The 23191-nt window shown below is 37.9% G+C and overlaps 1 protein-coding gene across 1 annotated transcript in view; it reads right to left on the reverse strand.

Moving 5' to 3' along the window:
• Positions 1–23191, reverse strand: part of LOC126365921 (phosphatidylserine lipase ABHD16A) — a 202930-nt gene that overhangs the window by 138527 nt on the left and 41212 nt on the right. The window contains exon 5 of the mRNA XM_050008672.1: positions 10134–10300. Within this exon, the coding sequence (XP_049864629.1) occupies positions 10134–10300 (167 nt within the window). The remainder of the gene's footprint in view (positions 1–10133; positions 10301–23191) is intronic.

The raw sequence follows: 23191 nt of genomic DNA on the forward strand, positions 1-23191 counted from the left end.
AGTATTTGTATGGAGTGTAGCCATGTATGGAAGTGAAACATGGACGATAAATAGTTTGGACAAGAAGAGAATAGAAGCTTTCGAAATGTGGTGCTACAGAAGAATGCTGAAGATTAGATGGGTAGATTGCATAACTAATGAGGAAGTATTGAATAGGATTGGGGAGAAGTGACGTTTGTGGGACAACTTGACCAGAAGAAGGGATCGGTTGGTAGGATATGGTCTGAGGCGTCAAGGGATTGCCAATTTAGTATTGGAGGGCAGCGTGGAGGGTAAAAATCGTAGAGGGAGACCAAGAGAGAAATACACTAAGCAGATTCAGAAGGATATAGGTTGCAGTAGGTAATGGGAGATGATGAAGTTTGCACAGGATAGAGTAGCATGGAGATCTGTATCAAACCAGTCTCAGGACTGAAGACCACAACAACAACAATAAATGTTGAACTATCTATGCCACATCATTCACCTACGGACACAATAGGTATTTCTGGCAACAAGGATGGTGTTGCTATGGATACATTTGACCAGGATTGAGCATCAAGAAAATGATCACAATTTATTTTTTCCCCATCTGTGTCACCATTTTTGAACTTTACTGTGTTTTTCTTACATATAGAAGTGGGTTACTTTTTTAACTTTTTTTACTTTTTTATGAAATGGGAAATACAGGAGAGTGACTACTCACTGCACTTACTCAGTTTCCGAGGCACAGAAGCCCAGCAATGAAATTCAACTGAAGCACAGAATTCCGGAGGCATGATGCCATCTCCTCCTTTCCTTTGATGAAAAACAAGAGGCCTGGACGGAATACAAAGTTGGTCTCGAAGAACACTATGTAGCCAACAAAAACAGGTGATTCACAATGTCAATTTTTAGGCTATGTCGCAAAGTTGCCCCAAGTTGAGTACCACTCTCTACCCTGTGAGGAAGTCATTCAGAAATTACATGATTTTTTGACACCCAATTTCATGTAGCTGCCGCTCATTTCAAATTTTTGTTGTACATATTGCCACAGTAATCGGACTTGCAAGGTGTAGATGACTGACCTCAAGGGGATTATGAGAAACTGTAAATGTAATCAAACTTGTGAAGCTTTATTCCAAAATGAAGTGCTTCACATTGCACTTATTCAAAATGTGACTGCCAACAGAAAACAGGCTGTGATTTTGAACTACTACAATCCTGCTCTCACTGAAGTACTAACAATGATTAAATCTCAGAAAAATGCAAAACTTCATGGAATTGGACTTAACTGTGCCTGTTTTTACAATGCTGAGAGTAGATAGTTTTAATGTGCACAGTCCACCATGGCTCACATTAGCAGCAGCCGCAAACAGCACCAACTGCAATACACGAGGCAGCCAAGTCTTGCATCGAGTGTTTTGCAATGTGTGGCTGAAAACATTGTTTCTCTCATGACACAGAATGCTATCACTGCCAAAAGTCAAGTCACACACAGCAAATAAGCCTGCGAATGATTGACACAGTAAACTCTGTTTCATGCAAATCTGAGAAAATGGAAATCAATATGATTTCTCATTATGAATCCTTGCCTGCTCCTGGAAACACTCACTCAAATTGCAGACACTAGTGCAAGACTTTTAAAGTGTTATATACAGTGTATTCAGTGCCAAATTTTCCTCAATCAGATCAGCTCTTCTCAAATACATAATCAGCAAAATGCTCTGTCACTCACAGATTACACAAAGACAGTCTTCTGAAAGTAGAACTGACAATCATATTCAGAGCAATAATCACCAACTTCTCAAAACTTTTACAGGATTGCAATCTAAATTAACCATTTCAGTTAGATACTGATGCTTCAGTCACATTTATTAATCAGAATACATGTAAGCAATTGATACATCCCAAGCTACAGAATCATACCTTACATCCTACAATGGTGAAAGTACCTCTTTTCTGGGGTATGCACTCCGCAAACCAAATATAAAAATATGACTACATTAGTGCCATTTACAGTACGGGAAATACAATTTACTCAAAACATTTTTGGCATGGGCACATTTGATTTCTTTCGTTTAGATATTCAGGACAACGTGCGTGCTATCAATACTCAGTTTTCCTCCACCAGCATTTATCAACTGCATGAAAAATGTGGACATTTAATTTTATTTAATTCAGACATATGCAATTATTTTGTAATGCTGTAATAGGTATCAAGAATTGATATATTCAAATAAGGTGTGTAAATTTTTAGAATCTGAAATACATTTACTGCTTCAAACTTGGAACAGCGTGTACAGGTGGACAAGAAAAAATTCTTGGTTTTTTCCCAGCTTTCCGTATAAATATTGGGTGAAGATACACTTTTTCCCAGTTGAAAACACACAGTAGCCCTGGAAGTAGTAGATTTTATTATGTGTTAACTGACAATATACTTTTTTAGAGCTGTAAAACTTAGCAGTCCTTTGAATGGCAAAGGTTTTATAAACCAGCACAGAACTTCCCAGTACTTTAGGAAATGAAACCCAGCTAAAAGAAAAATGGCTAAGCATAAATGGTCTGTATATGCAAGATGTACTTGGAGCAATATTTGGAAATGGAAGAGGATGTAGATGAAGATGAGATGGGTGATATGATACTGCTTGAAGAATTTGACAGAGCACTGAAAAACTTATGCCAAAACAAGGGGCCGGGAGTAGGTAACATCCCGTTAGAGATACTCATGGCCTTGAGAGAGCCAGCCATAACAAAACTCTTCCATCTGCTGAGCAAGAAGTACCATCTGCTGAGCAAGATGTACAAGATAGGCGAAATATCCTCAGACTTCAAGAAGAATACAATAATTCCAATTCAAAAGAAAAGCAGGTGTTGACATGTGTGAATATTACCGAACTATGAGTTTAGTAAGTGACACCTGTAAAATAATAACACAAGTCCTTTACAGAAGAATGGAAAAACTGGTAGAAGCTGACCTTGGGGAAGACCAGTTTGCATTCTGGAGAAATGTGGGAACACGAGAGGCAGTACTGTCTCTACAACTTCTCACGGAAGATACGTTGAGGAAAGGCATATCTACGTTTACAGCTTTTGTAAACTTTTTGTAAACTTAGAGAAAGCTTTTGACATGTTGACTGGAATACTCTCTTCCAAATCCTAAAGATGCCAGGGGTAAAATACAGGTAGCAGAAGCCTATTTACAGTTTGTACAGAAGACAGATGGCAGTTATAAGAGTTGAAATGCACAAAAGGGAAGCAGTGATTGAGAAGGAAGTGAGACAGGGTTGTAGCCTTTTCCCAATGTTATTGAATCTACATTGAACAAGCAGTAAAGGAAACAAGAAAAATGTTGAGTAGGGTTTAAAGTCCATGGAGAAGAAATAAAAATTCTTATGTTTGCCAATGACATTGCAATTGTCAGAGACAGCAAAGGACCTGGAAGAGCAGTCACACGTAATGGACAGTGTCTTGAAAGGAGGATATAAGGTGAACATCAACAAAAGCAAAATAAGGATAATGGAATGTAGTTGAATTAAATCATGTGATGCCGAGGGAATTAGAAAATGATACACTTATAGTAGTAGATGAGTTTTGTTATTTAGGCAGAAAAATAACTGATGATGGTCAAAGTAGGGAGGATATAAAATGTAGACGCAACAGCAAGAGAAGCGTTTCTGAAGAAGAGAATTTGTTAACATAAAGTATAGATTTAAGTGCCAGGAAGTCCTTTCTGAAAATATTTGTATGGAATGTAGCCATGTATGGAAGGGAAACATGAACAATAAACAATTTGGACAAGAAGAGAATTGAAGCTTTTGATATGTGGTGCTACAGAAGAATGCTGAAGATTAGATTGGGAGATCATACAACTAATGAGATGGTACTGAATAGAATTCAGAAGAAGAGAACTTTGTGGTACAATCTGACTAGAAAAAGGGGTCGGTTGATAGGACACTTTCTGAGACATCAAGGTATCACCAATTCAGTACTGGAGGGAAGTGGGAGGGGGAGGGCAAAAATCATAGAGGGAGACCAAGAGACGAATACACTAAGCAGATTCAGAAGGATGTAGGTTGCAGTAGTTGCTCAGAGATGAAGAGGTTTGCACAGGATGGAGTAGCATGGAGAGCTGCGTCAAGCCAGTCCTTGGACTGAAGGTGACCACCACCACCAACAACCACCACCTACAAGGAAAGCTAAGCTTTCACATATAATATAGGTCATCAAAATTTATTTGCCTTTTTTTTCCCCTGAGGGAATGGTCAGGCACGATCCTACGAGCACAGCTGAATAGTTATGACAAGCCCAATTATAACTTTAACTTCTGTGCACAAAACATGTCTTGGGTTACCTGGCTGAATACGTGTTCCATCAAGCACTTCGACTTTCCCATAGAAAAGCCAGTTACGAGTGAAACTGCTCAAGAACTCACTTTGCACCTATTTTTTAAAGCGTAAGTATATTTTTTGACATTGTTGTTGCATAATTTGTAATCTATGAAAAACTAACCTTGGAGTTTAGTCCTTTTTAGCTTGCCAGAAAAATTTTAAACAACAGCATAAACAGCTGGCCTTCTGGGCCCAAAACTTTTCTAAGCGGATGGTCCTCAGGGTTATGTTTTGAATGGGAGTCTAATTTAAGGAATTCATTGCAGTTAATCACATGTAAATAACACATCTTGCATTTAAAAAATTTACTTTAAAAGTAACATTTCGCAAACCACTATTCGCAATATTATCCAGCAAAGTGTTAGAAATATGGACAGTTGTGATGTCATGCTCATCAAAAGCAGTTTGTTGTTACAAGTACTGTATAGTCTTTGTCCTAAAGCCTTTGACACATTTTGCTGTTGGCACATTTTCTTTGCAAGTTTTATTTTGGTGTTATTCTCTCATTTATGTTTTACAGTGCTGAAATATTACTCAGCAGTAGCAGGGTAAAGTAAAATTCTTTGTTAGGCAATCAGTTCCTACCAGTCAAAATTAGAAAAAATTGATAACTAAAACAATGAAACACTCTCATAATTCCAAAAATTCCTGGATTTTTCCCAGTTGAAAAACTTCAATTTTCCTGGTTGTCCCAGGGCATATAAACCCTGTAAAAATATAGTATTTGTTGTTATATTTTCTTTTATTTTTAAAAATGTTTTTTAATTGCATTAGAAAGAATAATGTATTCTTCCATGTTATGTATGAAGGTATTACGTCAATAAACAGGCAAATTAAATGTGTAAACATTAAATAGGAATGTAACTTTCCTCACCCATCAGTTAAACATCATTAAATGTAGCCTGAACTAATAAAAGCATATCATATTTTGTGAAATGAATGACAGTACACTCTTCTCTAATTTGTATCACTTAACTGAGAAGACACATTTCCGCTTACAGTCAGTTAATGCAAAATGCAGAAATGAAAATCATATATAAAAGCATCACATGACCAAGCGCTATTTCCAAATAAATTCAGAGTTCACTACATTTTATATGATTTTAAGATATGAGCATGTGAATTTAATTTAGTTTCATTATTTTACTGCTTATAAAAACTAGATTTCTTGCGGGCACTGAATTTATATTACAACTTTCACATTTTTATTAATATCTTGAAATCAAGTTTCGGTGCTTGGTCAGTTAGTGCATGACATCACCCAACTAATCCAGGAGGTACTTTACAGGAGGAGGATGATGAGTGTACACGGACAGTGAGCAAGGCACTAGATATGCTCCTCCAGACTCATTTTCCTCAATGCCCTCTGGCAGATAACAAACACCAAGAGTCAGTCCCTGACAGGCACTGGTTTACAGGTAATCTCAGGGAGAAAAAGGGAACTGCCACAGATTGTATTCATTTTAAAAATCCAGTAGATGGAGGGAATGTTTACACTGTTAGAGGCACCAGGCCCAGATTGAATCTTTCCAGTTTTGCTGCAACAAGCAGAAGGATTAATTACATTCCTGTGTAGATCACTTAGGGTCACTCCAGTAGCAGGAATCATTCCTAATAATTGGAAGACGTTGAGGGTTGTCTTCATTCTGAAGACAGAGAGTAATAATCATACCAAGGCTACGGATATGATACCGATCTGTCTGCCCTCCTTTCTTCTAGAGATATTAGAAAAACTGATTAATGTGTGCATTACAGAAGAAGAGGCTAACTGAGGTTCCTCTACATGTAAACCGACACACAAATTAGGCAAATCATGTGAAACAACACTTAAACTTGCTGGAAGTTGGAAAAAGCTCTACACTTTCAGAAAATTGGTCTTTGCATCTTCCTTAGAATCAAGGAGGCTTTTAACAACGCAACCTTTGGATCTACGAGTAGAGTTGCAGATGAGCATGACACTGAGGCGAGTAGAGTTGCAGATGAGCATGACACTGAGGCCACCATGTGCAGGTGGATTAAGACCACACAGAGTACAAGAAAGGCAGACGTCATCATGATGAATGAGAAAATGGTGACATCACCAGATGGTGTCTGCAGGGTGGTGTTTCGTCCCCACTACTGTGGAACTTAATGGTGAACGAATTCATTGAAGAGTTAAATATTGGAGCCTACTCTTGCCAAGGATAAGCAGACAATTTAGTAATAACAATACCTGGCAAATTTGCTAGTACTGTTAGAAGAATGACACAATGTGCACTGCGCACTGTACAAAACTATTACACAAAACAGGATCTAAGGGGTCAGTCCCAAGAAAATAATTGTGGTTCCATTTACAAGGACACATCCAGCTATAGTAAAATGGAATAAAGCAGAACAGAAGGTGGTTGCTGAGGAGCTTGCCGAGGTACAGAGTCTGACTGGCTTAACCATAACATGCTGGACATGCCGCCATTGCAGGTTAAAACTAGAAATAACTGGAATCCTTTAAGACATCCAGTATCTCATACCAATATAGCAAGTTTTGCAAGTATAGAAATGTCTGGGGAAATGCCTGCTGACCATACAATAGCTTCCAGCTACTTCAATAAATCTTTCAATGTAACAACTGGGAGAAAGACGCAGTGGAACAACAAACCACAACACTTATCTCCCTGTGCAAATCAAATCAGTCACCCAATAAACATGCAGAAAACTGAAGAAGAAATTGAAAACTGGCATATATACCAATAGTCTGACAACTTTTTGAAAATTTCTTCAAGTGTTTTGCATCAGATTGTGACAAAACAATTAGGGTGTCACAAGTTCTTACTAGAAGCCACCAAACTTGGTGGAATACAGCTCCTTTGAACTTTCTTTTTCATTACAATGTAGGAGCACAAGGCCTACAGAACAAAATCTTAACTGATGATGAGACATTTCTTTCCTACACTAATGCAGAAACACAACAGTAGTCAATGATGTGGAGCTATAGTTATTCCAAAGAGAAATCAGCATTTTTCACTCAGAAACGACCAGTGGAAAGCACTGTTCTGGTGTTTTGATCTTCAGTGAATAGCTCTTCTGGAACTTTCTTAATTTCTCATTTTATTACTACCATTATTACAGTTACTAACATTGCTGCTACTAATGCTGCGGAAGGTGGAAAGATTAGGGTTAATGTACCATCAATGAGGAGGTCATTAGAGATGGAGCACAAGCTCAGATCTGACAAAGATGGGGAAGGAAAAATCACAGTGCCTGCATCAAGTAATTTAGAGAAATCACAGCTGACACAGAAATTTCACATTCCTCAAATATGTGTCAACTGCGCAACACTAACCGAAATTTTATTTACAACTTTTATATTGTTTGAAAGTTACTATTTTTTTTAACTCAATCTGGTTTCTGAAATTTTCTGTTACCATTCAATTCTAATCTCTGGGCATCCTCTCTTGGTTACATTTACCTTCATCCATTTTTCATTTTTGAAAAGCTTCCACCCCCCCCTCCCCCACATACCTCAATAAAAAAATTTGTTTACTAAGCCTCCCTGGGAAGCAGTCTTACGTCTGTGTGCCAAGCCACGAGTGCCCAGTGAATGAAATTTAAAACCTATGGCATCCAAACAGTGGACGTGTAATGCCAGGTAAGTGTGCGTCACACAGCTGAGAAGGATTTTAATCTAGTAACTGAACCAGTCCTAACAGCAGTTTAGCCACAGAATGATTTAAGGAGTGTGTTCTAAGTTATTTGTCACATGTGATGCGTATACTCTGCCACTTTATAAATAGGTTTCATGAGTGTATAAAATATAATCTCAGAAGAAATAACAACAGTCCTGGAACTACTGTGTTGAAAACTGAGCTTGTTTTGTTTCAGGATTGCTTTATAGTACATCTAAATGTTTGGGTTAACTTTTTATCTATTTCATAGTGTTCTCCCCGATGGTTATAACATTCTAACATCGCTGAAACAGTACAGGGTTTGAACATTCTAGCATTTTTCACTTTTCTCACTACAGTGTATTAGTGAAATCAAACAATGGAAAATCCAGGATGGAATGTAACAAGTCTATTGGATATAATAATGCTGAATGACGAATAAAGAATCTGAACATTATTAAAAGGAGAGTTGCCACTCACCAGATAGCGGAGATGCTGAGTTGCAGATAGGCACAACTGTTGCTGAGCTGAGCACACCACCCAACACAACATTCATTTCAGTGACTGCTTCATGGCCTGAATCCTACCCACCAACACCAGCTTTTCTGAATTACACAGCGAGAAATCTCCCTGCAATATATTCTATGTCCCCGTAACCATTCTGGTCTTGACCTCCATTAGTCATTGTCTTCACCCATCTAATCCCTTCCCTATTCCCATTCCAGCATTACATAGCCCTCTATTTGACCAACACACCCTTGGTCTTTTTACTTCTCTCTTTTTCCACTCCCATCTCCCCCCCCTCCCCCTCCACCTGCTCTCCATCCAATGTCCCGACTGCATCTAGCTGCCCTACCCTCTCTCTCCACCTCATCCCTGTGTGCTCTCACAGGCAGCACTTTACTGTCCCTACCCCTACACTGCTACCACTCCTCCCCACTGCAGCCTCCTCCTCCTTACCCTCCACCCAACAACCAGGTGCCTCTCCCATCATGCGCTGCTGCTCACAGTCTGGCTTCAGCTGTCAGAAAATGGTCGTGTGTGTGTGTGTGTGTGTGTGTGTGTGTGTGTGTGTGTGTGTGTGTGTGTGTTTTTAATTTTGAAGAAGACCTTGTTGGCCAAAAGCTCACTTTCTGTCTCTCTGCAACTCAGCATCTCTGCTATAGGTTGAGTAGGAACTATCCTTTTCATAATGTTGTTACATTATACTAGTGGAAAGATGTTCATGATCACACCATTTTAGCCGTTGGAAATTCATGAAGACAAAGAGCAAAATTTCAGGGCATTTAAGGTCAGTACTTGAAATTTGGAACATCAAAGAACAGCAAACTCACCAATCTGTAAGATAAATGAGGTATACTTCTCTGCAATGATGAAATTGACACACGCTACTGTTTAGGAGGGAAAAAACAGAAAGAAATTTGCAAGTGAGTAAATAGTTGCTTTCTTCATAGTGGTACTTCAGAAGTGAAATTGCATGAAATGACATATCTCATCCACTGTCCCAAAACAACTATTTCAAGCAGTTAAATAGAAGAAAAGAATATTACCATGTGTAAGTGTTTAGAGTAGACAAGCATGAGCCTTTCAATTCAGAGCATGACATTCACTATAAATTTGAGCCAAAGAGTGGTTGAGTACTTTCTTCACTGCCTACAAGAAACTAACACAAAGAGACACTGAGAGAAATGGACCAGAAACAATAGGTTTTGCTACATGCCAATGCCCTTGTACAGCAGCCTTCATGCATAAAAGAAATAGTGGCTCCCTATTTGTCCCTGCTGATTATTATTATTTGTTCCATGCCTAAAAATGAAATCAATGAAACAATATTTTGCGATCGCAGGGTGGGGGGAGGGGGGAGGGAGGGAGTGCACATGACATGGCAGTGGTTTTTTAAATTACTTTAGAGCAGCTGTACAGATGTCGGTGCAAGAACACAAATGTAAGAACAAAACTCTCTGTAAATGATGTGACTTTTTGCCTCTACCCATATTGAAACAATATTTGAATTGATTGTATCTGAGAAGTTATTATATAACACAAATAATCAACACCAAATATCTACAAGTATAAGTTTTCCTTATCTCACTAATCAATAAGCAAAAATGGGATATCATTGTCATTATTTGACAGAACTTACACAGCATGTACTGCATCATCTTCATAGATCCAGGATACATTAACTTCACTCCAAATGTGTGAGCAATTATGTAAGTGAGAATGTGACAAGGTATAGCAAATACGTTCTCAACTGCTGAACCTCGAACCGATGGTCTGTCGGCGTACATCCTGAATTTCTTCTCCTCCCTGTTGGATCATTTTTCAATTATGGCAAATGCATAATGAACAATTCCAAATTTTTATTTGAAACTAGGTATGTTTTCAAATAAATCTGCTCTCTGCAATAATGTAAATAAGAGCACCCTGTCAGTTGCTTCAGCAACTGTATTACAATACAAGAGACAATAACAATCAATTAACAGTACCTAATAATGAGTACACAGAGCACAGAATAACTTCAATTATATTTTTTGATAAAAATTGCATGTTGCACAAAATATTCTTCAATGTCATAATAAAATGTCAAAAAAGGAGAAGCTTAGTCTAGTCAACAAACAGTAATCTCAAGTTTCAAAAGTAAGTTAAAACATTCGAGGTCTCAAAAAATACAGAGATAGAATATGCGCCTCCTTTTGGAAAAACTGAATGGAAGAAATATTCATTATGAAAATTATCTAATTTGGAAGCAAGTACCGAGCACTTCACCACAAATCAAGCAAGCATCAATATAGTTTTCATAATGGATGTTTACTTTAATTTTCACAAGAACAGCATAATGATGATTAGCTGCTGTGTTTTCTGAGACTACTTTCTATATGATTATTACAACTAAATTTCTACATGAGGTTCAGTTCCTCATTTCATGATATACCTATTCTTACAGACCTCCAGCATACGGAAGGTGAAACAGGACCACGACTTTTTCTTTACTGAAGTAAACTGTTGGAATTTGTCATGCGTTGCATTAAGAAGTAGCCTTTATTTAATGGTGGTGATTAGTTTAGGACACTGTGTCCATTCTTAAGCCGCCCAATTCATAACTGAAATACAGTCAAGTATGCATGTTTGGAACATCCCACAGCATACTATTCAAATGGCAAAGCAGATGGTTTAAAATACAATAGGCAAGTTACAGTGAATGATACTGTTCACTTAAAATGCCATTTCTGACGAAATTCCAACCATTTATACATTACGTGATCAAAAAGATCTGAACACCTGACTGAAAATGACTTACAAGTTCATAGCACCCTCCATCAGTAATGCAGGAATTCAATACGGTGTTGGCCTTCCCTTAGCCTTGATGATGGCTTCCACTCTCTCAGGCATACGTTCAATCAGGTGCTGGAAGGTTTCTTGGGAAATGGCAGCCTATTCTCCATGGAGTGCTGCGCTCAGGAGAGATATTGATGTCAGCCAGTGAGGCCTGGTAAGAAATCGCCATTCCAAAACATCCCAAAGGTGTTCTACAGGATTAGGTCAGGACTCTGTGCAGGCCACTCCCTTACAGGGATGTTACTGTCATGTAACCACTCTACCACAGGCCGTGCATCATGAACAGGTGCTCAATTGTGTTGAAAGATGCAATCACCATCTCCGAATTGCTCTTCAACACTGGGAAGCAAAAAGGTGCTTAAAACATCAATTTAGGCCTGTGCTGTGATAGTGCCACGCAAAACAACAAGGGGTGCAAGCCCCCTCCATGAAGAACATAACCACATGATAAGACCACCACCTCCGAATTTTACTGTTGGCACAACACACACTGGCAGATGATGTTCACTGGAAATTCGCCATACTCACACATTGTCATTGGATCGCCATATTGTGTACCATGATTCGTCACTCCACACAACATTTTTCCACTGTTCAATCGTCCAATGTTTATGCTCCTTACACCAAGCGGCTGCTCAATCATGAAATCCAAGTTTTTTCACCTCCCACATAGCTGTCACAATACTTGCAGTGGATCCTGATGCAGTTTGGAATTCCTGTGTGATGGTATAGACAGATGTCTGCCTATTACATATTAGGATCCTCTTCAACTGTCGGCGGTCTCTGTTAGTCAACAGAGGAGATCGGCCTGTATGCTTCTGTGCTGTACGTGTCCCTTCACATTTCCACTTCACTATCACATCAGAAACAGTGAACCTACGGATGTTCAGGACTGTAGAAATCATGTACAGATGTACAACACACGTGACACCCAATCACCTGACCACATTTGAAGTCCGTGAGTTCCGTGGAGTGCCCCATTCTGCTCTCTCACAATGTCTAATGACTACTGAGGTCACTGGTATGGAGTACTTGGCAGTAGGTGGCAGCACAATGCAAGTATCTTTTTGGGAGTGTCTGGATACTTTTGATCACATAGTGTATCTTATCTCATCCTGTAATATATTGCAGGTAAGATTCAATTTTCTTCCATGGACTGTTTATTTAAAAAGAAATATACTGAATCACTGAATCATATTTGTTACTCATTGCTGCTACCTTAATTTACAGAATGGTGCAGATATATACACACAATTAGGAAATAATGTTGGGAAGACAGAAGCATTAATTGCATGGCTGAATAAAATAATTATGCCTACCAGTTCTATCAAACATATTACTGTCTAGCTTTTCCGGAACCAAACACACTGAGGCAGCACAGCACTGCCAAAATAAATCTGTAGTCAGAAAACATTATACTGTGTCAAAAGACAATGTAGGCAACAAAAAGCAATTACGTAAACACAGCCTAAAGTTACAACCAGCCTCTACTGGGGGGTGATTCATGTGACCCCACCTTTCCATCAGAATTTTGCTAAAAATGAAATTGAATGAATTGTAGTCACAGAGATAACATAAATTAAATATCAAATTCCTAGTCTTAAGAAGTCCATTGTTTTGACAGATGGCTTAAGAAAATCTCAGCTCAAGACGTAAAAGAATAAATTATTACTATTTACATGCAATACAACCTTTAAAAGGTTGTGATCAAATCCTCTCTCTTCCTAAAAAGGCTGTGTAAACATGAACTCATAAAATAGGATGTATGATATTTGGGGGAAAAATGATAAGCGGTCACAACAGTAAGCATAGAAAACAACAATTGTTCAATAGCTTACTGATTACTCAACTAGATGAGTAAATAACGAAGAAACCCTCAGCACAATATACCTTATCCTGAGAGGCACTTGTAAAATGATCCACCTCATAAAATTTAAGTTTCAAAATTTTAACTACAAGCCTCAATTTGAGCTTTCTATACACCTTGATTATCTTTTTCTTCAAATGATTCACAATTTATGGATGTTATTGTCCTCAATCTGATTCTCAGATATTAATCTTACACTGTATTTGACCTTTATCTTGAATTTTCCTCCTCAAGTACTTCTTAGTTTGTGTTTTTTCATGTTTCAGTATGGTCAGCTTGTTATGAGCAATAATTTATTGATGATTTTATGTCTTTCACATTAAACTACTTTCATATACAGATGCCCTAAGTAAGAAATATTGGAATGGAGAGGGGCTATCAGAATAATTTTAAGTGTTGGAAGTTAACGAGCCGTAGCACCTTTTGTCAAGATCCAAAAAGGCATTAAGTTATTCAATTTTGGTCTACTCTATTATCTTCAGGTGTGCAGTTATCGTGAAGAAATACTACTGTAACAAATTACTCTTACTGCTCATCACATCATTTGTGCAATGCCCGTGTCAACAGAAAATGTCAGTTTGTTTCCCATTACGAACGGAACTATTTTTAATACAAATTTTACATGCCCATTCGAGAGAGCACTTTCCAGTGAGTCTGGTCCGATGTTTGTTTTATTGATATGTACTAACAGAGTTAGTTAAACATGAAAGTAAATAGTAATCCAGCAGTGACTCAGCTGTGCTGTCACTGCTGGGATACTGGATATTCTTTGAGTTTTACTGTTCCTGGTAATAATATTGATAAAACAAATATCACACTAGACTACTGTGGGACCATTGTATCAAATGGCACCTAAATTCCACTTTAAAAATAATTTTGTTTGTAACAGGAAACAAACCGACACGTTCCATCAACACTGGTCATTGCACGAGAGATCTAATGAGCACCATTTGTATACAAAATTATTCTTTTTACCTACTTGGTAATAAATATCAAGTCTTTTTATAGCAACTAATCTTATTATACAACTGAAATGCGTAAGTGTGCTTGAAACATCAACACCTACTCTAAAATACTTGATTGACCTAAAAGACAGCTTCCAAAAATTCTAAACCCAAATTTGGAAATTATCTGGCTACACTGTAAATCTGAATATTTTCTAGCATATTCAGCTGACTGCTACTACGTGTGTCTACATTTCTGTAAAACTTCTTTTCTTGAAATTAACTGTATCAGAATGGGTTATTAAAGAGAGAGATCGTGTAACTACAACTGTTATGCTGAATTATGGTGTTATTTTCATTTATGGTTATTTTAATTCATAAGCAGCACATTCTAAAGTTTTTATGGTAACGTAAATTACATTCTTTTATGTCTTCCAGCACATTCTTGCAAAACTTGACACTTTCATGCAGATATCTAAGCAACACGAACAAAAGATTTAAAGTATATCAGTGCGACAAATTACTCCTCTTATTTTTAAAATGTACGTATAAATCCATGTTTACAATGCATAGCTAAAAAGCTGAGAACATTATTTCACCTAGAGCATCACATAAAAATGTAGTACAACTAAGATTAAGTAAAACTGATGTCACCTTTAAATTTCACTTTTACTATTTATCATTTCAAAAATAAAGCCAGCGAAAACTGAGCATCTGTCATCTGTGTGAAGGGACTTGCAGAAACGCTGTAAAACCCAAAAAGTGATTAGATCATGGTTTAAAATTTGAACCTATCAAAGAAGAACCCACAATTTTTAACACCGTGAAACCCTGTACAGTCCCCATCGCAATCTTCAGTGTTGGACATATCCCCAATAAAGACATTTACAAGTCTGTATGTGACAGCAATAAACACCTTATTTTAAAATCAATTCCTGCGATTTTAACAAAGTTAGTACCAACAAATTATGCTGCAAGATCTTAGTTGGTAGTACAAGCACTGATGATGGTTTGCTTGACAGCACACTTGGGATAAAAAGACAAATCAATAAACAGTGGGAATTATATTCTTATTTTTCATGTATATTTACTTGCAGAACATTGCTTCGAAAATGTTTAGGTCAAATGTTAATGAGGAAACCAAAATGAAATGCACACGTACACTCGCCAGCACAGAAAGTGGTGGTGGTGGTGGTGGCTGGAATTTGAATTTACTGCTCTGTTACACCAGAGCTAATAACATTACAGAGTGTACAGTGCTGTTGGTAAAAGTAAAGGACACTTATGAGAGTAACTGAGGGAATGGCATCTTATTTACACTCATCACAAAGCACACACCCTATCAGGAAAACACAAGAGAACCTACTCCATTTCATTCCTACAGTTTCAGATGTGGAAATGACTTCATATTGAGAGATGGACTCAAGTGTAGAACAATATGAAATACCTGAATACCACAGCACTTGGTACACTGATTTCACTGTTCAGTGAAGTGAACAGACACAGGCTTGGAATCAAATCCTGCATACAGGAGTTTTTTTTTGTTTTTGTTTTACTGTGTTGATTTCTTCCATCTAAAAGTGACATGAAATTAATGTAATGAACAGATTGCAGTTCTTTATAAGACTTTTTGGCCCTGAAGAGGGCACAGCAAATGATTTCTTTACCACCTAATATCCTGTATAAATGGCTCCCACTTCAATGGCCATTTGCACCCTGTGGGGAAAAGGGTCTGTGATACAAATAATAAATCTCTCCTTTTATGCTATCTTGTCACAGGCTGCTACAATGATGATATGAAGGTAATCACAGGTTCTTGGCACAGGGTAATGCCAGTTTTCTCACATGGTACATTTTGAATCCAACCACACATTTTAAATTGCTGAGATCTGCAGCAGAAGGTGGTGAGTCCAAATGAAAAATCTCATTCTCTTCTGAAAGTCATTCCTGTACCATTCTTAACATTTGTACTGGAGACAGATCCCCCTGGAAATATTGGGCAGCATCAAGTTTGGCACTCATCCTGTGAAGCATCCCACATTCACAGGAAAACATCCATCCCCAAACCTGTCACTGACACATGGTCACTGTGAAATGAGTCACAAATGTATTTGGGGCCAAAATGAATACTATGCAACCTGTACACTCATACTCATACTGGGACATTATCCACTGGGAAAAATATTGGTACTTCACAAAATATACATTCACATTTTCCTCGGCAAATGCTGATCACTATAGACGATCATCATCAGAGAGCTGCCCTTGAAGGTCACACGTTTGCATTAATATGTCAACCAATGAAGTTGGAAAAACAGTAGTACGTTTCCATTGCAATATGTTTAAGTAAGATTTTTCCAATAATGAGTTTGGATTGAGTTTGGGCTTATTACCCTGGACTAGTATTGTTACACAACAATACCGAGCTTCCACACACCTATATTTATCCATTACAACAGTGTTTAATCAACTGTTGCGCAGTGTATTCAGGAAAGGCATATCACACCCTAGCCTCCGATGCCATTGAATTCCCTTCCCCACAAGAGCCTGCTGAAAGGGGACTTGGCCCAAGAACTGTGTACTGCCTGCCATAAGCAACTGCAGAAAAAATGGTGGATGACAGATACAACTATTCACATTAGCCAGTCAATCAATGGAGCAAAATACTGTCACCATATGTGCTGATAACATCTAGAATACTCCTGCCACATGTGGGGATAAAATCTAATGTGATAAGATACTCCAGAATAACATTCCCCTTTTAATAAGATTATAATGCAACAGTGTTCAGAATGCAACAGTGTTCAGGAGTTCAACTTTTCTAATTCTGTCCACGAAGTTTTTAGGTCACTAGGCCTTGGTTTTTGAAAAAGCTGAGAGCAACTGGAAATATATTGCAACTATTAGAGCAGTTACCTACCAACCAGAACATCGTTAATTTGGATCCCCACACTTAATACTTTTTGCTTTATTTTTGTTCGATGCAGATAATTGAAAGCCTTTAATAAAGCTCAAGATCAATAATACATACTGTTTTTATTATCTTTCTTACAGTGAACAAATTACGTACAGATATGTTTGCATGGAAATAGTTCGAACTTCTTTTCAGGCAAATGTTGGATAAAAGGAATGTGAATGTGGGTTGTTGTTGTTGGTTTTGTTTTTTTCCCAGCATGCCTCGTGCAGAGAAAATTTGTGTCTTAAATGTTTTTATGAAATTCACCATTGTCAAGACAAAGTTCAAGAATATTTCACTTTTAGCCACCACAAGTGGAGTGCTTGGTTGTGCTATGTATTTTACTCTGCTTTTGCGAGACATAATGATGTTCAGTGTTCACCTATGGCATGCTAATATGAAATTTTTCACAAAAATTGCTAAATGAAAAATCCGTGTGATGAGAATTTTACAGACATTACATATATTTTGCATAAATTTTTATAGTAAATCGATATTCATGATTTACAGTTACTGCAGCAAATATTAGGACTAATGTATTGTGTTACATTTAGTTTTCCCTTTAAAAAATAAGGCAATGGATGCATGTATAAGTGGTGCAGTAAGTAATCATGTACATGACACCAATGAATCTTCCTTTAACACTAAAATGACGGAATTTGCGACATTCCTTAGAATGACGGAAAGGGGTAATTTTAACCTCACATAAATTATTTTTGTATTTGACTTAAACAAGTACTTTATTTTCATATATGTTAATCCCTATCTTTTTGCAAGTTATAACTTTAATTATTTAAAATGGTAATTAATACAATACTTACTTATTTCACCAAAAAAGTATTTTCCGATTTATCACTGCTCATACTAACAAGTTTCCTAAACTGTAGAGTTTAATATATTAACTATCTGTAGAACATTTTACACACATTTACTATATATGGTCCATATTATACTCGCACGTGTTCAAGCATTGTTTTATTGTACTTTTTACTCAAGTCATTGGAATCTGATAGGTGTACTTAGCAAAATGGTTCTACTTTACACCCACATTTTCCACACACAGCTTTGTGGCATTTTACACCATTTTCATTGGATCTGTTGCCTTTCAAGAGGCTGATTTGGCACTCCTGCTTTCTAAATGATTTTATGCTCATATTCTCCTCTTTTGTCTGTTCTTCCTCCTACACTTCCATTACCTTAAGTTCATTTGCTATCTGAATGAATTTATTTCCTTCCATTTTCTCGTTTGTTGTTATTTTATAGATGATCCCCACATTTATTTTCCCGATGGCCAAGATGTAGGAGACATGAATCAACCAACTCCTACAAGCAACATTTGCACTGTATTTACCGATCAGTTTATCAATCTTGTCTTCTCCATATTTTGTTGCATCATAGAATGTTGTGCTTTCACGTCTCTTCTTCTCTTCTTTGCTTATTGCCACTTCAATATGCTGTGTACTCAGGAAGATATTTTTATTCTACAGCCATGGTGCAGTCTGTGTTGCCAGTTTGGTGCAGGATGGTGGTGGAGTATATTTCAGCATTTGGCTTCTTTAACTCATTGAGGATTTCTTGATGGATCTTGTATACTGTACTAAGTAACTAAGTTTTTTTCCTTTAACTTCTTAGCAAGCTGAAGAGATGTGAAGAAGTTGTCTGTTGTCACATTTCTGCCTTGATTTAGAAATGGCTCTATGCCACTTAGAATGACATACAATAAACTCCCGTCCATCCGAAGTGATCGACATGGCAAGTCTCCCTGTTTTCAAGCGTGAAAACCCCTGAATTGCGTCAATACTGTGAAATATGATTGTGAAACATGCTTAGGGTATGTAGAATATAACTGATACGCTTGTGAATAAGCCTACATGTTCTTGACTGACAAAATTGTGTTGACATGTTAAAAAGGCACCAAAGTATCACTGAAAACTCAAAGTTTTTAAATGCTGAATAACAAAGCTTTTCTTACAGAAAAAAATCATTTGGCAGCAGGAAAAAACAGGAGTTTTAATTTTATTGCATATTCTTTTGAGTAAAAAATAAATTACTGTACAAAATTATGAAACAAAGCTAGAGATTACTCAAAGGAACGAAAAGTTTGTCTAGAGAAACTTTACAGTAAAAAATCCAAAAACTTTTAACTTATGTATGTTGAGGTTCTAGGATGCTTCATTAGAATTTATTTTTTGGTAAAAAAATCTTTTTTGTGATTGGCAATAAATCTCCAATGTTGGAGACAAACAATTTCAGGATAAGTGGCATCCTCCTGTTGGCTGATGTACTCCAGGACAGTTTGGATCGCTTCGTAACCGACTTTGCAAGGAATCTTTTTCTCTGTTTCATCATCAGAGACATATTCTTCTGACGCTTTCTGATGGGCCACAATTTGGATGATGTCTTCCTCAGTCAAACCAAAAAAGTCGTTTTTCATACACTCTTCAACATCTTCAATGTTCACATCTTCACAACCCAGTAGCTTCTCCAGTAAATTCACCAAAATTATGTCATTTTCACCTGTTTCTGGCACATCAGCTTGAGTTTCGGTGCTGCATCCCTCTTCCCACTACTGATGAGTTGTCTTATGATCTAAGAGTATTTCCCAAAACCTAACGAGAGAAACTGGAGGAATTAGATTCCAACTTCAGCAATCCAATGAATGACACTTAAAAATATTGATTTTTTTTAAGAGCTTGCACAAAATCTTCTTTAGTATCAATCGCACCAGTTAAGTATTCCAGCAGCTTGCATCTGTAATGTTTTTTCATTGCCTCAAGAACACCTTGCTCCATCAGTTGACATAGACACATGAACTTTGGTGGGAGAAACACAACTTTGATATACCCCTCTTAAAGATCATATGGGTGAGAAGGAGCATTGTCCATAAGAAGTAGCACTTTTCGAGGAAGTCCATTTTCCTCCATGTATTTTTCTACAGCTGGAACAAACTCTGCCTGGAACCACTCTTTGAAGATGGCATCATTCAAACATGTCTTAGACTGATTAGTGTACCACAATGGCAAAGGTTTATCAGCTGGTTGCCGTCTCAATGCTCTTTGTTTTGTGGATTTGCCAATTACGGTAAGAGACAGTTTATGACTGCTAGTGGCATTACTGCATGTGGGGACATTAACGCTTTCTTTGCTTTGTTTAGAGGCAAGGGTTTTTGTTGCCAACATTTTGTAATTCGACCCGTTTCATCACAGTTGTAAAGTTGATTGCCAGTATAATCTCCTTTGTCAATAATTGTGAGCAGTTTCTTCTTAAAAATCAGCAATAACGGCTCCATTCCCAGATAATGATTCGCCACTGACAATTTCACAAATACCATGCCGCTTCTTGAATCAATCCAGCCAGCCATCACTTCCAAGGAATTGTTGCCCCTTTCCTTCAATCAGTTGATAAAAAGTCATTGCTTTCTGACGAAGTACAGGACCTGAAACTGGCACACCTTTGGCTATTTCTTGTTCACGCCACAAAAACAAGGCCTCTTAACTGAAGATGTGCACCTTTTCTCATTTCTTTTTTTTTTTTCTTTTCTTTTTTCTCCAGATTTCACTGCACTGCCTGATGCTTGGATGGAACATTTTTTTTTTAATTTCTGATCAATTTGCCTTCCAATCAGTAATCATACTCATACCAACGTTGAAATCCGCAGTAACTTTCGTCGGTGGCTCACCAGTGTCAATTCTCTGCAAAACGCGAAGTTTTTGTTCCAACGAGATCACACTATTTTTCCATTTCGTGCCCGTAATCACAGTGTCGTTTTTACTGACACTCGACTGACTCTTTTTTGGTTTTTGGCCACTTCTATCTCTGGACATTTTAAAGCACATAGCGCAAGCAGGAAATGTTAAATCGAAAACATACAGATCAACGAACTGACAACACTCGAGATGTACTGGACAAAGCTTCTGATTTTTTAAACCAGGCTGTGGCACCCCTCTCCCGTGTCCTACACAAGCCTACACAGCAACACCACAGTTCATTGTACATTCACTGTTAAATTAATAAACGTTCACTTCACCTGATGTACCGACAACAGGCAAAAAGTGTTTGGCACTGCACACTCATTGTCAGTTTCAAAGGGGCTATGCCACGTTGCACAGAGCAATACTGTACATACTGTACTTCCATGCAATTCCAATGGATGGCAATGACTTGAAACCATGAAATATGAACAAGAAACATGCTAAAACTTCACCAACACATGCACGAATTGAAGACACTTAGACTTTTGATACACGCCAGTTCACTGATTAGCAGTAGACTGTTGGAAAACACCAGCAAATGCATGGCTCCAGGTACCAAAAAGTTGAAACTTGCCACGTGTCAGTGTAGCTATACAAAAGTGTGTGTAACGTGTCAGACAGCGCCAATGTGAGCTGCGAAAATTGGAAAAATTTGTTCGCTTAAATCGAACGTCGGATAGATGTGATTCGGATGAACGGGAGTCTACTGTATTTTCTGAATGGTTGCTTTTCTCCAAGCATGTCCTCCTTTCCAAAGTACGAGAAAGCACTACATATCTGTCATAACATCAGCAACATTTCAGATTTTGGAACCATATTTGTCACGTTAGTTGGGCATCAGTTGAGTGAACCTGCAACTTGTTTTTCTTGCTGATGGTTATTTTTCTATGGTTATATTTTCTCCAGTTCATTAAGAACAAATACTGTTTTCCATTAACTTCCCCTCACTTCAGATAAAGAGTGAATTTGTTGGCTGGTAGGCTATCAACCCGACTGACTTTTCATCAGAGCAGAAATACCTGAGAAGCTCCTGCAATCTGTTGCTTGGCCTAACATCCTTGATTAAAGTAGGACCCCAAGAAAGTGACCAAGGATCATCTGCTGACATACCTTTTGCACAACTGATATTGAGGCTATCATTGAGGGTGAAGAGATGTGGACTGCGAGGATGTAATAGGGCAGAAGGGATGGGAACTCTTGGGTGGAGGGGATGGGGACAGTAGATTACAGTAGGGTAAGGCCAGGATAACTTCAGGAAGGTAGAATGTGTCTTAAGGATAACTCTGATCTCTACAGTTCAGAAAATATAGTGGTGGAGGGTTGGATTTCAGATGGTCTAAGTTGTGAGCTGCCATTGAAGTCAAGAGAGTTATGTTCAACTGCATGTTGTGCTCTGATTCGACGCAAAAGTTGCAGTCTGCCCAGAGGGGTCAGAGATAATGGCAAGGTGTGCCAGCTTGTGTGAATGTGTGTGTTTTCCTTTCTTTTCTGAGGAAGGCTTTGTCTGGGAGCTTGTTGTGTAACTATCTTTTCAATGTGCCTTTCTGCAACTCAGTGTATTATCTTTATGGTTAGTAGCACTCCATTCTTTTCATAATTGGTGATATTCCAACCTGGACATACCTATCTGTGTCTATGAACATGTGAACCTCAACCTAACCAATCAGCTCCCCCTCTCCCTCTCTCTTCTCTTATCTTGTCTAACACATCAATATTCCCATGGCTCACCTGTTCTGTCTTTTTTCCCCACATTATTTGTATGTTTTTTACATTTTTGTTTGCACATATTGTCATGTATCTGTGCATATTTTCACATTTGTGTGCATATTTTTGCACACTTTTGTGTGTTTCTATGTATTTTTACTTGTCTTTTTCTGTTATCTAACTCACCTCACAACCACCTAGCACCTTCATTAGTCTGTTTCCTATTTCATTTCTCAATTATCCCAACGTCATCCCTGCCACAATGGACCCCTGCTCCATCTTACTGCAACTGTTCAGTAAAGTGTCCCTTTCCCTGGCTACAATCCATTCCCACACCCTGTTCATTAAATGCTGCCTAAATTATGGAATCCTCCCAAACAGTCTAACCGTTAAATCTCCCATCTCTCAAATCTGCTCCGCTTTTCATAATGACGGGCACATTTTCAGATTCCGTCAATCCACACCCCTCGTAAACCTGGAACTGTAAAAACACATCTCTGTGGTACAGGCATCCAGAAACACCTCTGCTCCCTTTGCAGATACTGTTACTATGGAAACCTTACTACATACATCACATCTCTGAAACTGAATCCCTTGCCCTCCAATGGCTGGAAGAGCATTCCAGACATCACTTCCACT

Source organism: Schistocerca gregaria, chromosome 4 (assembly GCF_023897955.1).
Source record: "Schistocerca gregaria isolate iqSchGreg1 chromosome 4, iqSchGreg1.2, whole genome shotgun sequence".
Lineage (NCBI taxonomy): Eukaryota > Metazoa > Arthropoda > Insecta > Orthoptera > Acrididae > Schistocerca > Schistocerca gregaria.